Raw genomic sequence first — 13,354 nt, forward strand, 5'->3', positions numbered from 1 at the left:
GGCACCTCTTGCCACGACAGTGACCTGAACTCAAAGTTCAGGAGGGAGGGGTGCTGTCTTCACCTTTATCTCTTTGACATTTTTTCACCTGGTTTCAATTATACTTTATAAGAATATTGCTTTCAGCATAGAAGCCTTCAAATCATACATGTTCATAAAATATTCATCTCAGTCGGACAGTGTCTAGGAATCGTTCAGTTCCACCGTTACGCAGACTGCTGCGCACTCCGAGACATTAGCATTACAGGGTACAGATGCCTCCTGGTTCTTCCTTTGATACCGTCAGGTCTGTACAGAGGAAAAAAAAATAGCAACAGAATATTCTCTGGAAAAAAAAGAACCTTACAGCGAATAGTTCTAGAATAATTGGAAATTAAAAAAACAAAAACCAAAAAAACCCCACCTGTTATTCTCCTAGAAAATTCCAGCGGCTTTGTAGACTGTGAATCCAAGGTAGACCACGGACACTTCATAGCACCACCTACACATCCCCTTGGAGCAATGCCGGCCTCTGTGGCCAAACCCATGTTACCTTGGAGCTACTAGAGACCTACTAATGTAATCCTCCCAGGGACTGTTTGATCCTTATGGGCGCTCAGCAATACAATCCGAATTCCCAGAGCTGTGAGAAGTGAAGGGCCCTGACTCCACCAGGCCCTTCACTTCAAACCAGCGCCGTCACAGTGCTCCTCTACCTCAATTTGCTTCTTGATGGGTGTTTAAATCCTTTCACACACACAAACACACCCACCTACTACAATGTCTATAAATAATCCCTCCTCTGCAGGCCAGGTTTGAAACTCTGATTAGGGTTACTCAGCATTTGTGAAGAGGTTCAAGCTTTTCGCAAAGGCAAAGCATTTCTCTAACAGTTACTTCTAGCTGCCTGTACTTGGAAGCTCTTAGGGGCTGGGTGGGGGAGACTGGAGCCAACCCGTCCCCTGGCGGGGTATGGGTGGGGGTGAGGGGGTAGTCAGCTCAAATCATGGGATAGAAGCCAACTGTCAGGGGGCGCCTGGGTGGCTCAGTTGTTGAGCAACTGCCTTCGGCTCAGGTCATGGTCCCAGAGTCCTGGGATTGAGCCCCGCGTCGGGCTCCCTGCTCCGCGGGAGGCCTGCTTCTCCCTCTCCCACTCCCCCTGCTTGTGTTCCCTCTCTCGCTGTGTCTCTCTCTGTCAAATAAATAAATAAAATCTTTAAAAAAAAAAAAAAAGAAGAAGCCGACTGTCAGCTTCAGAAGCACATCTGAAACAGCAGTGTGCAGGGGAAGGCGGCAGGCTCCTAGGATTTGAGATGTCCGTAGGCATGTTTTGCAAGATCTTTATCAAGGGAAAACAGCAACAGGCATGAAAATTTAGGCTCTCCTGAGGCCACAGCTCAGTGTGTGTGTTGGGTGATGGGTAGCATGTGTGTGTTAGTGTGTGTGTAGAGGGTGATGTGTATGTTTGGAGGGATTGTGAGGCTATTCCAATGGCTGGGGAAAGAGTTATAAAGTATGTATAAAGATCTATTCAAAGGAAAGCATTTCCTAACATCCCTACTCTTGAGCTGTGAACGCAAGGACTGGGTTAGGAGGGCAAGTGGTGGGGAAATGAGGAGAGGAGGGGCAAAGTTAACAGTATGGCCCTGTCACAGAGAGTTGCATTTTCCCCAAAGGCTTTGGATGGCTGAAGATGACAAAGTTTGACAGCTAAATTTGGGGTGGGGGACAGAGTAAGTAGCTAAAGAGGTTCTTCTGGCTCTCTTGATCAGCTGCCCTCATACTGCCCTTAAGTCTCCCTTGGTACTCACATCCTGGGCAACCCTCCATATATCCTTCCCTTAACTCTAAGCCCCCTTGAGGGGATGACCATTCAGGTTATCCTGATCTGATCAGACAGAGAACACTGAGCCACAAGGCTTAATTGGAAGGTCAGCTCCTTAACTAGACTGTGCCTTACCTGAAGGGATGGACTGATCTTACACTTCTTTTTGGTCGTCCATTCCAGGTGCAGGTTTTTAATAAATCCATCATAATTAATTTTTAATGACACATCATTTTGTGACAGAAACTGTTCTAAGCATGCTATGTGAATTAATTTATTTGTCACACTAACGAAATGATGTAGTGCCATTATTATCTCTGTTTTACAGAGAAGGGCACTGTAGCACAGAGAGTAAGAAACCTGCCCAAGGTCACAGAGTCATCAGGAACAGAGCTGACGTTCAAATCCAGACAGAGTGGCGCTAGCGTTAACGCTCTAAACCAATCCATGATTCGTTCTGCCTCTGGAAGATATGAGTGATTCCTGAATTCCTTGCGGCTTTTATGTGACTGGGGGGCACCGGTAGGGAAATCTAAGGAAGTGATGAGCTTCCTTAGAAGAAAGACCTACTAATAAGAACACCAAAGTCAGAGGCTCTTTTTATTCCTCACCATGACCACCCAGAGAGAAAAAAATAAAAAACAAAACGTATTCCCACTTAAGAGTCCCTTTTGGTTCCATAAGATTGTTTTTCTTGATTGGGTCAGCCCTGGTAGACTCAGCCTTGTCCTTGGTTTTCCACAGCCTCAAATCCTGTAGGAGGATGGGTTTCTTTCTAGGGCCAACTCATGGCTCATGCTATCCTCAAAGTGGAGCCAACCTAGAATTCTTGTTCCACAATGTATGTTATGCCCCTTTGGGTCCCCAAATCTCTTTTGGATGCATCAGACCTAATCCAACTTCCAAAAGCATAATTTGAGTAATGATCCCTTCGTCCTGCCCCTGTAATAATCTGGTCGTCTGCATGACACACATGTGGGAAGTGAGAAGAGCTAGAGAACTCACCAAGTGGTCAAAGGCGGAACTGCGTGGGACAGGGATAGAATTCCGAAACGTAAAAAAGAAGGGGATGATCCTCAGGAAGATGAGAACGGAGAAGGGTCTGGGAATTGGAGAGCAGTGAGGAGCATCTGGGCGAGGGTTGGCACTGGAAAGGGAGAGGCCAGGTCAGTGGAAGGAAGGTGAAGAGGGGAACAAGAAATGAGAGCAGGCTGGGGCTGAGGCCAGGCAGGAAACATGAGAAGCTCACATTTGACAAGGGAAGAGAGAAGGCAGACAGGATGCAGGGTGAAAGAATTGTTCCTAGGACACAAGTTACACCAGAATTCCGCTTCTGACTCTCCTGACCATTTTGCTCTGCCTCAGAATTTTCACTTCCAGTGGGGCTCAGTGATGAGCCTTATCTAAAGCTACGGGAATACTATGCAGAGGGAACAAGAGATGGCTGGAAAATGTGGCTTCAGACGGCATTTTCGCCAGGTAAACCTAATCAATCCATTCAGTTTAGCCCTGACCACAATCAGACACGGTGGTGGCTGCAAGCGAGCCACTCTCCCGCATCCTTACTCTCTGGGTCCCTCGCATTCAATCATCCACTTGTTGGGGCGCCTGGGTGGCTCAGTCGTTAAGCGTCTGCCTTCGGCTCAGGTCCTGATCCCAGGGTCCTGGGATCGAGCCCCACATCGGGCTCCCTGCTCGGCGGGAAGCCTGCTTCTCCCTCTCCCACTCCCCCTGCTTGTGTTCCCTCTCTCACTGTCTCTCTCTCTGTCAAATAAATAAATAAAATCTTAAAAAAAAAAAAAAAATCATCCACTTGTCACCAATGACCAAGCTGCTACCCTGTACTAGGACCTAGGATTATAAAGAGAAATAAGACATACTCTCTGCATGCAAATTGTTCATAGATGATATGGATGTCAGACAGCCAAAAATAACGTGTTCAGAAGTGCTATGATAAAGGTATTAACAAAGCATTACTGAGAGGCAGGAGAGAAAGTCCTCCAACCATTTCCCATCTACCCTCATCCCTGAGCTTAACTGGTTTATTTCATCAGGAAAGTCTCCTTCCAACCCAGACCACCTGCCTAGTCACATCCCTTGAAATTTTGACCATTCTTCAAATCTTGAGTCAAATGCCATGTTTGTTCAACAAAGTAGTTCCTAATCGGAAAAGTAGGAACTAACGGGAATTAATCTTTCTATTCTCTGTGCTTCCATCACACCTTTGTATCTCTGAATATTTACCCCAATTATTTTGAACTATATATGGTAATTTCTGTATATAAAACTAAATTGAAAGCTCCTTTATACTAAGGTTGATGCCTGATTCATCCTTGGGTCTCCCCCAGGCCTGAGCATGGACGTTTCTTAAAATGTACTCAGGGTCAGTTTATTTAGACTAACTATTCTACAGTTCCTTTTAGGATGCTAAAGTGAGAGGACCCTGCTTCATCCTGGCAGTTGTGAGTACTTGTTTGCACATGCCAAAAATAATTTCTTGTTCTAAAGGGGCATAAAAGAAAGAGCTTTTAGACCTAAAATGACTCATTCTTCTATCTCTTTTCACATTTGGACAAAGAATGGGCATTTATAAAAAAGCCTCCAATTAATCAAAGAATTTTTAATTTAGAAAAGACTCTGTATTTCATTTAATCCAACATCTTAATTACAAATGAGGAAACTAAGTCCTGAGAAATTCAGATGCTTCTTCAGTATCACACAGCCAGAATCAACAATATCAACTTTCTTAAGTTCAAGGCTCTCTCCAACAGACTAAACAGTTTACCTTCAATAAAAAGGGAAAGAGCATGGTTTAAAAAAAATCTAAAAAAAAAAAAAAAGACAAGAAAAGAAATACACTAAACTATAGAAAAAGAATTCCTTGAAAACTATACACGTTATAGAAAACATTTTTTCTATCAGTCCATTTGTCCATAAAGAATATCATGCTTTCACTAACGTCAGTGAAAATGTTTGTAGAGTTTAAAGCTTTAATTTAAAAATCTGACTTTTGCAATTCCAGATCCTTTACCCTTGGGGTCTCCAATCATTCTAAACGGTTGGCAATGAGATTTGTTCTGAGGTTCTTCTCCAGGATATTTCAATATGTTTGGGCGATGCCAGTCATTAACAGGTGTTCTTAACAGTTGTACAAGTAAAATAATACATCAAGGCTTTGTTGAGAGGTACACATTCACACCTGTTCTCTCCCATCATGACTTAGGCAAATGCAGCAGATGCACTCAAATTTGACATAGTTTACTCCATCCCAGTTCTACTATTCTTGCCAGAACCCCTGCTTTTTCTCTGACCTTTCCCAGGTCAATGCCGCCCCATCCTCATCCTGACAGATCTGACACAATCTTATAGACACCCTACATCATCGGTTGGCACACAGGAGCACATACATGGCATAAACATCACACAAAATTGGTCTAAACAATAAATCTGAATTTAAAACTTCCTGCGTTCCAATTATAAACAGGGATATGTGTATATATACATACACACACACATACACATATATATCACATATATACATATATAATTGTAAACATGTAAATATATATATTACTCAGATATATAATATGTACACATATATGTCTATCTATTTATCTATCTCTTCACAGTAATATATAATCACTCAGATAAAGACCACCTAATCTTAAAAATTATTTCATTTACCGCAGAGGACAGACTGTAAAAACTGCTTTTTAGTTAGAGACTACCACCCCCTCCCCCAGTACACACACACACACACACACACACACAGCTGCTCTGCACTCCCCAAGGCCCCCTGAGGGGCACAGGGATAGTGCATGGGCTTTAGAGCCAGCTAGATAGGGGCTTAAATGTTAGTTCTGTTATTTACTATTTGTGTGATCTTAAAAAAATTACTCAACCTCTCTGGACAATAATTTTCTTATTTCCAAAATGAGGATGTTAGTAGCTATCTTGGAGGTGTAGAGATTTGAGGTAGTGTTTGCCAGTGGGTACTGAGGTTAGCACTTAGTAAATAAGAACTATTATGCTGAAGGCGATCACGAAGGGGAAGAGGTGGAGGGGAAATGGGGGAGGAAGATGATGGAGATTCCACGTCCTGAATGCCTTCTGTATTTCAGAATTTCTCCGCAAGGCTTGGCAGAACTTGAGTGCTAGCCATTAGCTAGGGAATATTAAGCTTGAGAGAGGGGAAAGGAAACTGGGCGGGGGGGGGGGGGGGGGGGGGTGGGGGGGGGGCCATAAATGGCTAGCACTTACATGTGATTTTCCTGTGTTGAACTCATATATACACATGCTCATGCCCCTTCCACAGCTGGGAAAAGGACAATCACAGAAGTGAATTCAGCATGTTGAGGAGTCAAGGTCATTTTTTCTTTTTCTTTCTTTCTTCCTTCCTTTTTTTTGTTTTCTGCATAGAAGGACCCACTTCACAAAGCAGGGTTAAAAAATTCCTATGTCCTCCATGGTGCCTAATCATAGCATTTCCAATCACAGCAGCAGGCTCTGGCTGTTTGCCCCCTTCCCCTGGCAATTCTAGTAATTTTGAGATACCCTATAGATTGCAGAACAAATGCCCAGCTCCTTTCTGGGGTCACGGTGTCAGAGCACCCAGCCAAGCCACTGGCAGAGCTGGGGCTGTGGTGTGATCTGTCCGTCCAAAGTACAACAGGAAGGAGAAAGCCCCAACCTACCCTGGCCGTGCCCTGAATGACAAAGTCACTTAGGGCCTGCCTAAGATGCCATGCTGTTTGCAAACACACACTACCTGCCATACCACCTGACCAAACAATTCCACTGGAAAGCCTGAAGACAAATGACTAATGTTAAAAGAAGCCTGTGCATCATTTCAGTGATGACTCCAAAGGCGTCAATTAAACATGGAAAAGACCTGTTCTGAAGCATGACCGTCTGGCATTTCCCAAGGAACTATAGTCAATGGCTGATAAAACACAAGTGATCGTAACTATCAAGAGATTTAGCAGCCCTCTCCTTGCTCAAAAGTAGCAAGAGCCCATGAAGACAATGCACCTGGACGACCTCCAAAAGAAGAGGCGAGGAAGGAAAAGGCTGCATCTGAAGCCAGCTCTGCTCTTCCTCATGCATAGAAAGCAAAGATCTGGGTTGCATGAGGTCATGCAAAAAAATCAGACTGCTCCCAGGGATGCTTGCAAGTTTGTCTGGTAGTCTAGGGGCGAAGAGCAATTGTTCTATCTCCAGTTGAGAGAAAACATTGGCAGTCGTCCATCCCCTGCTCCTAGGGGTGCTTTTCAAGTACAGGCATCTGGGACTTTGCCCAGCACAGGAGACCAAGTGATCTTGGATCACTGTAGTCCAAATGTCTCTCCCTAGAAACCATGCTTTAACCAGCTTTTGAGCGGAAGGAAGAGGACACATTTAACAAATTTAATGAGAGTGATACCAAGGCATAAAACGCCCAGGAGAGAAACCATGGCTGGAGCAGAAGTGCTTTTCAACACTTCGGTTCTAGATCAGTCAGGCAGACACACCTGTGTATATATAGACAAATCTTCAAACACCACCTCATCACACCTAATGACTGCCTGCGACCTCTGATGAGCATTTGCATTCTCTATTTCTGGCTTTTCCAACAGCAAAAATATGTGTCTTTATACTCCGTCCTGGTTCTGAACCTGTTCTCTAATGCTTATCTTTGTTTGTTTGTTTGTTTGTTTGTTTGTTTGTTTTTCCTATATGCAAGGTCAGATGAATGAGAAAGAAAATACTTTTCAGTTTCAATTTTGACCCAGATCTAAAATTGTTAATGACTTTTTATTCATTACTCTTGATCTCTCCTTCTTTCTTTCAGCGATTCATGTACATGCACCCCTCACATGGCCTGGTTCCAACATTAAGACTGTAACATTCTTAGAATGAGGTTACCAAGTAAAAACAAAACAAAAAGACGCAAACAAACAAAAAATGGTGCTTCCATGCTCCCGAGTCCCCCTTGTCAGTGAGGCAGTGTACTTAAATCTGTTCACAGCAGCTGCTTCAGGGTTAAGTTTTGGTTAAGGTTTAGTAAGGTCACTGACAATTATTTTCTCAGCACAACAGAAAAGCAACCCAATCCATTAATAATAACAACACTAAAATGGCAGAAGCAAACACAGTGGGAACAAGCAGGAATAGAAGAGTACCTGGGATTGCCAGATTGGAAAGGGGGACGTTGTGGAGGTGAGGGGGGAGCGAGGCCATCCAGTCGGCATTGCAGACCTCCGATGATGTCTTTGTCCCGCTGGGGTTGGGGGAGCAGATGGTCCCCATCCTGAGTTTCCTCCTCACCTTCCTAACTGCTAGCATTCCTCTTTGTCAGTCAACAAACTGCCCAGCCTGAGCCCAGTGCCACTCACTCAGTGATCATCACGGCCCGCACTCCACACATTCCAGGGCCATCTTTGTCAAGCCAGTCTTGCCAAAAGACCTTCCTGCCTGGGAGACGGGGCAAAGAGGTGGTTCCCTACCCGCGCCCCCCACCCCCAGCACCCGCAGTCCCCACCCTCTCCGGCCCAGCCGCTCTTCCACTCCCTTAATCAGCTCAGACCCGGCTCCGTTAAACTTCTTAGGTTCCCCTCTGGAGCCGGGGTTAGGTAGGCCCCTAGAGATAAATCTTAGAGAAACTGAACGTCCGACGAGCCGCCACGCCCAGAGCCACTCACACGACAGGTGCCCACACGGCGTACGGACGAGCCGGTGGGTCTATACACACGTGAGCGCCCGGACGCAGCATCGCCGGCCAGATTTATGCCTCAAAGTGTGTCACTGGGCTGGCACAGAAGCTGGGCCTGCCTACTCCTCCTCCCCGGCCTCTCGGCGCACACTCCCCCTGCCCTGTGGCTTTCCGAAGGCGCTCAGAAGTGTAACCCGCGGCACCCGGACTCCCGGCAGCCCCGCCCCGCACTGCCGGGCAGATTCGCTGGGCTACGCGGCCCGTGATTGGCCGCTGGCGGAGCGCGCTCCGATTGGCCTGCGCCCTCCCGGGCTGCCCCTCCGAGCGCTCCCACCCCTCGGCGGCCCAGTCCCCTCCCTCCGTTACTCCCGCCCGGGAGGAGGGGGACAGGCACCAATACGCGGACCGCAGAGCGGGGGAGCTTGCCGGCGGGGGCCAGTCCCGGGACCTCAGACGGGTCCTTCCTCCGGCCTTCCACGCAGCCAGCGCTCAGATGTAGAACACGGCCACAGAGGTTTCTTTCCTTGCGTCTTTCCCCTACACACACACACACGCACACACACACACACACACGACAATCACATAGAATGTATTACATTTTCAATAGACCACAGAGGCAGCAGAAATAGGGGGAGTAAGGAGGCCGAGGAAGGTGCAATATCTCATATTTGGATGACAACCTCAAGGATGGTTTGTTTCAACTGTTATATAATGAAGATTTACTTACACACCACCTAGCCCCATTTTACAGAGGGAATAATGATAACATGTTTGTATTACTCAGGTGTTTGGAACCTTCTTTTTTTTTTTTTTAAAGATTTTATTTATTTATTTGAGAGAGAGAGCACATGAGAGGGGGGAGGGTCAGAGGGAGAAGCAGACTCCCTGCCGAGCAGGAAGCCCGATGCAGGACTCGATCCCGGGACTCCAGGATCATGACCTGAGCCCAAGGCAGTCGCCCAACCGACTGAGCCACCCAGGCGCCCTGGAACCTTCTTTCAAACTCTTTGTCCCCTTTGCTCTTCACAGGACCCCCATAGGGCAGGGCGAGTTTTTGTGGGTAGGATGCCCTTTTCACAGATGAAATGGAAGTCCTGGGGCATTCAGAGAGCAGTTGGCACTATTGGGAAATATCATTTTAAAAGAAAACCTCAAGTCCCGGGGCTTGTAGGCACACAAACTCATTCCCCTGCTTTCTGCAATATTCCCTACTCCTTCAAATGGTACTTTTTCATGGTATACTATAAGGTCTCTAATGATATGAGAATTTTGCGTATCAATAATCACAGAAACATCTTGGCCCAGAGGCAAAATAAGAAAAACACCCTGGGCTTTGATAGTGGGGCCCTGGAGGGCTTCATCCAGGCTATTCTTAACATTCATTTGAGTCTGCTTTTCAGCCCTTTGAGCTGCATAGTATTATGGGAAGGTTTTTTTGTTTTGTTTTGTTTTGTTTTCTAGAGGAGTATCCCTTGGTTAATAAAAAGGAAGTGTACACTATTTATCATGTATCTTCTGGTGTTTAAAGGACACTTCAATATAGTGCTCTTTTTTTCAAGTACACCACAGGATATTGAGAATATGTTGCATGTTTGAGTTCACATTTTTTATTCTTCATAGAAAAATCACTCTGTAAAGGAATATCCCAACATTTACTTTTGAAAAGTCACCTTTCTGAGCTTTCCTCAAGCTTAAAACCTTTTTTTTGACTATTCCTATAAGCAAAACTTTATGTAAGTTGGCTAAGGCAAGCAAAATGTGTTCTTTAAGCTCTATTGTGGAATGTTAATTTCAATGCCTTTTCCCCCCTTGATTTCTTTAGCTCTTAATGGAAGGAGTGAACATATTAAGAAAGCATTAAAGGGGTGCCTGGGTGGCGTGGTCAGTTCAGTGTCCAACTCTTGGGGTCATGATCTCAAGGTCCTGAGATGGAGCCCCGCCTCAGCCCAGAGTCTGCTTAAGACTCTGTCTCCCTCTGCCCCTCCCCCTCCAGTAAATAAATCTTTTTAAAAAAGAAAGCATTAAACTTTAGATTTAGAGACATTACTGTGTCAGAACTCAGAAACAAGAGAAATGGAATCACTTAAGATTAGAGGTTTTGTATCTCCATGAAACTGGCAGCTTTTTTGATCACAACTACTTGACTTCGCCAGGAAAACAGTTCAAAAGAAGCCAACAATCTTCTTCGTATATTCTTGAGTCATCCTGGAAGAAATCTTGGAGAGGAAATCACAGCATGTAGTATAGTTCTTGGCATATAGCAGGTGCTCAATAAATGTTTGTTAGAAGGAGACAGATGCTCAGTAAAACATGCTCTGTGTGGTTCTAGGGAGTGTCTTAGAGCACTGTTTTTCAAACATTAATGTGTAAATCCATCATATTCGGGTTGCATTGTTCTGAGATGGGCTCAGATTCTGCATTCCTAAATTTCTAGCTATGCTGGTTCAGACCACACTTGTAGGTAGCAGTGCTTTAGAAAACAGGCTAAAATCGGGGAGGGTATGTGCTCTGGTAATCGCTGTGAGTTGTGCAAGACTGTTGAATCTCAGATCTGTACCTCTGAAACAAATAATGCAATATATGTTAAGAAAAAAAAAGAAGAAGAAGAAGGTAGCGGGAGGGGAAGAATGAAGCGGGGGAAATCGGAGGGGTAGACGAACCATGAGAGACGATGGACTCTGAAAAACAAACAGGGTTCTGGAGGGGAGGGGGGTGGGAGGATGGGTTAGCCTGGTGGTGGGTATTGAGGAGGGCACATTCTGCATGGAGCACTGGGTGTTATGCACAAACAATGAATCATGGAACACTTCATCTAAAACTAATGATGTAATGTATGGGGATTAACATAAGAATAAAAAAAAATAAACAAACAAAAAAAGAAAACAGGCTAAAATCTCAGCTAAGAATCTGTAAGTATAAGAGAATAATTTTTCTCTCATATAATGTAATGGAAACTAAATTATCAGTGGGATTTTTATACTATGCCACAGATATTTAGGGAAAAATAATTTTAAAGTAAAGGTAATATTTAGGATTTGGTTAGGCAACATTTTCTCACATGGTGTATTATGAAAGTTACTAAAGGTTGGGGGCCTAAACTAACAGAAGGAGTGGGATAGTAATTACAATGGAATGGAGTGCTTATCATGGGCCAATCGTTCTGTTAGGTGCTAGGAATGGAGGAAAAGTTAAGTGAAAGTTGGCATTTGAGGAACCTCAGCTAGTATATAATTCAGGAGAAAAGAGAGTGAAATATGTGAATTACACATTGTGATGTGAAGTAGAGCGAAGGGATAATAGAGACGTGTAGAGATGGACAAAGAGGTACACATTTTGATGGGGGTGGGGAGGGCCAAGGGACACATTATCAGAAGAGGCATTCAAGCCCAGACTGGAATTCTGAAAAATGTTTCTGCAAGGGGAAACTGGGCAGAGGGTTTTGGCATGAGAAAGGCATGTGCCGTGGAGAAAACATCAGCAGCAAAGCTGTGACTGTGAGTGGGAGATGGGAAACAGAAAATCCACTAGAGTGGCAGCACAAGGTGGGAAATGGGACTCATTCCTTCTCGCTGAACCCACGTAAGAGCCCAGTGAGTTCGGTCCTATCACCATCCCCATTTTAGAAAGAACACTAAAGCTTAGAAATGACACAGTACTGCCTAAGATCTCATAGCTAGTTAGTGGCAAAGCTGTGACTCCAAGTCTCTTGATCATCATGCCAGTGGCTTCCCACTAGATGTTACCTGTTCGTATTGAAAACCTGGAAGAGGCTGTTTATGACCAAAGTATATTCAAGAGTTTGAACCTTTTTTTCACCCCTATAGACAAAACAGGCCATTACAGTTTTTTGAGAAGAGGAATAAAATGACTCATATTGTACTTTAGGAAGATAAGTTTGGCATAATGAAGAACGGTTGGAGAAATGTAGTCTTTCAAGGAAATCACTGAACTCAGTTATCTAAGCAAGAAAAAGGTAAGAGAACATGGGGAAGCTCTAGCACACAGAGACTAAATGCATGGACTTTCTTAATTATGGTGCTTGCCTCCCCATCCCCGCTTCTCACCTCCAAGGACCTCGAATTTGAGGGCCTGAATGGACAGCCTGACTAGCTCTGAAATTATTATTTTTTTTATCACTTGAAAGTCTCATTAAATTGTTCATCTACTTCTTGTTATATACAACCAAACCTGTTTGTAGGAGTATATCTACAAATCAGTTTTCTTTCCTGGAAAATTTTCTCTATTACTTGATCAGGGACCCCACTGAATTCCTGAGCAGGTGACTCCCTCTTTGGGAGTGCCTGGGAAGGTTCATGTTCTTTGGAATCGTGTCATAAATGACTAGTGAAGGCCCCAGAGCAACAAGCACCCCAAAGAGCTGCTATTTGGGCATGTCTGATTGGTGGGGCAAGATGGCCTGGATTTTTACTTGATTGAAGACACCCTAAGAACCACGGGGGAAACACCCTGATTTAATGACACTGTGGCCCCCAAATCCAAGACCCTGTGCTGTCTTATCTCCCAGTTTGTGTGCTAAATGGGAAAGGAACAGATCTCTAAGAGAATCAGAATTCAGGCACTTGTTTGGTCCGGGGACATTGCCTAGAGGAGAATGAGGCAATAGGATGCTTTAAGTTCCACATTCACAATTTTCTTCTCCTGGCTGAAGGGTGTGGGAGGGTGAAGGACTGAAATGAGGAGCCAGGTAAATACAAGATCCGAATGTAGGCTCTGTTTTGTGTCTCACATCAGCCGAGTTTATCCCTAGTCATTCCCGACCTCCTTTCCCCAACTGAAGCCAGAAAATTATGCAATAAGGATCCGAGTAGGATGGAGAAATGTCACCAACACGGGTGGTG

General features: G+C 44.7%; 1 protein-coding gene across 1 annotated transcript in view; it reads right to left on the reverse strand.

Annotated features, from left to right (window-relative positions):
• The window catches only part of PLCXD2 (phosphatidylinositol specific phospholipase C X domain containing 2), a 45,142-nt gene extending 36,489 nt beyond the window's left edge, over positions 1–8,653 (reverse strand). The window contains exon 1 of the mRNA XM_035000204.1: positions 7,966–8,653. Coding sequence (XP_034856095.1) covers positions 7,966–8,128 — 163 coding nt within the window. The 5' untranslated portion in view covers positions 8,129–8,653. The remainder of the gene's footprint in view (positions 1–7,965) is intronic.
• Positions 8,654–13,354: the final 4,701 nt, after the last annotated feature.

This window comes from Mirounga leonina, unplaced genomic scaffold, assembly GCF_011800145.1.
Source record: "Mirounga leonina isolate KUSES-001 unplaced genomic scaffold, KU_Mleo_1.0 Mir_115, whole genome shotgun sequence".
NCBI classification, from domain to species: Eukaryota; Metazoa; Chordata; class Mammalia; order Carnivora; family Phocidae; genus Mirounga; species Mirounga leonina.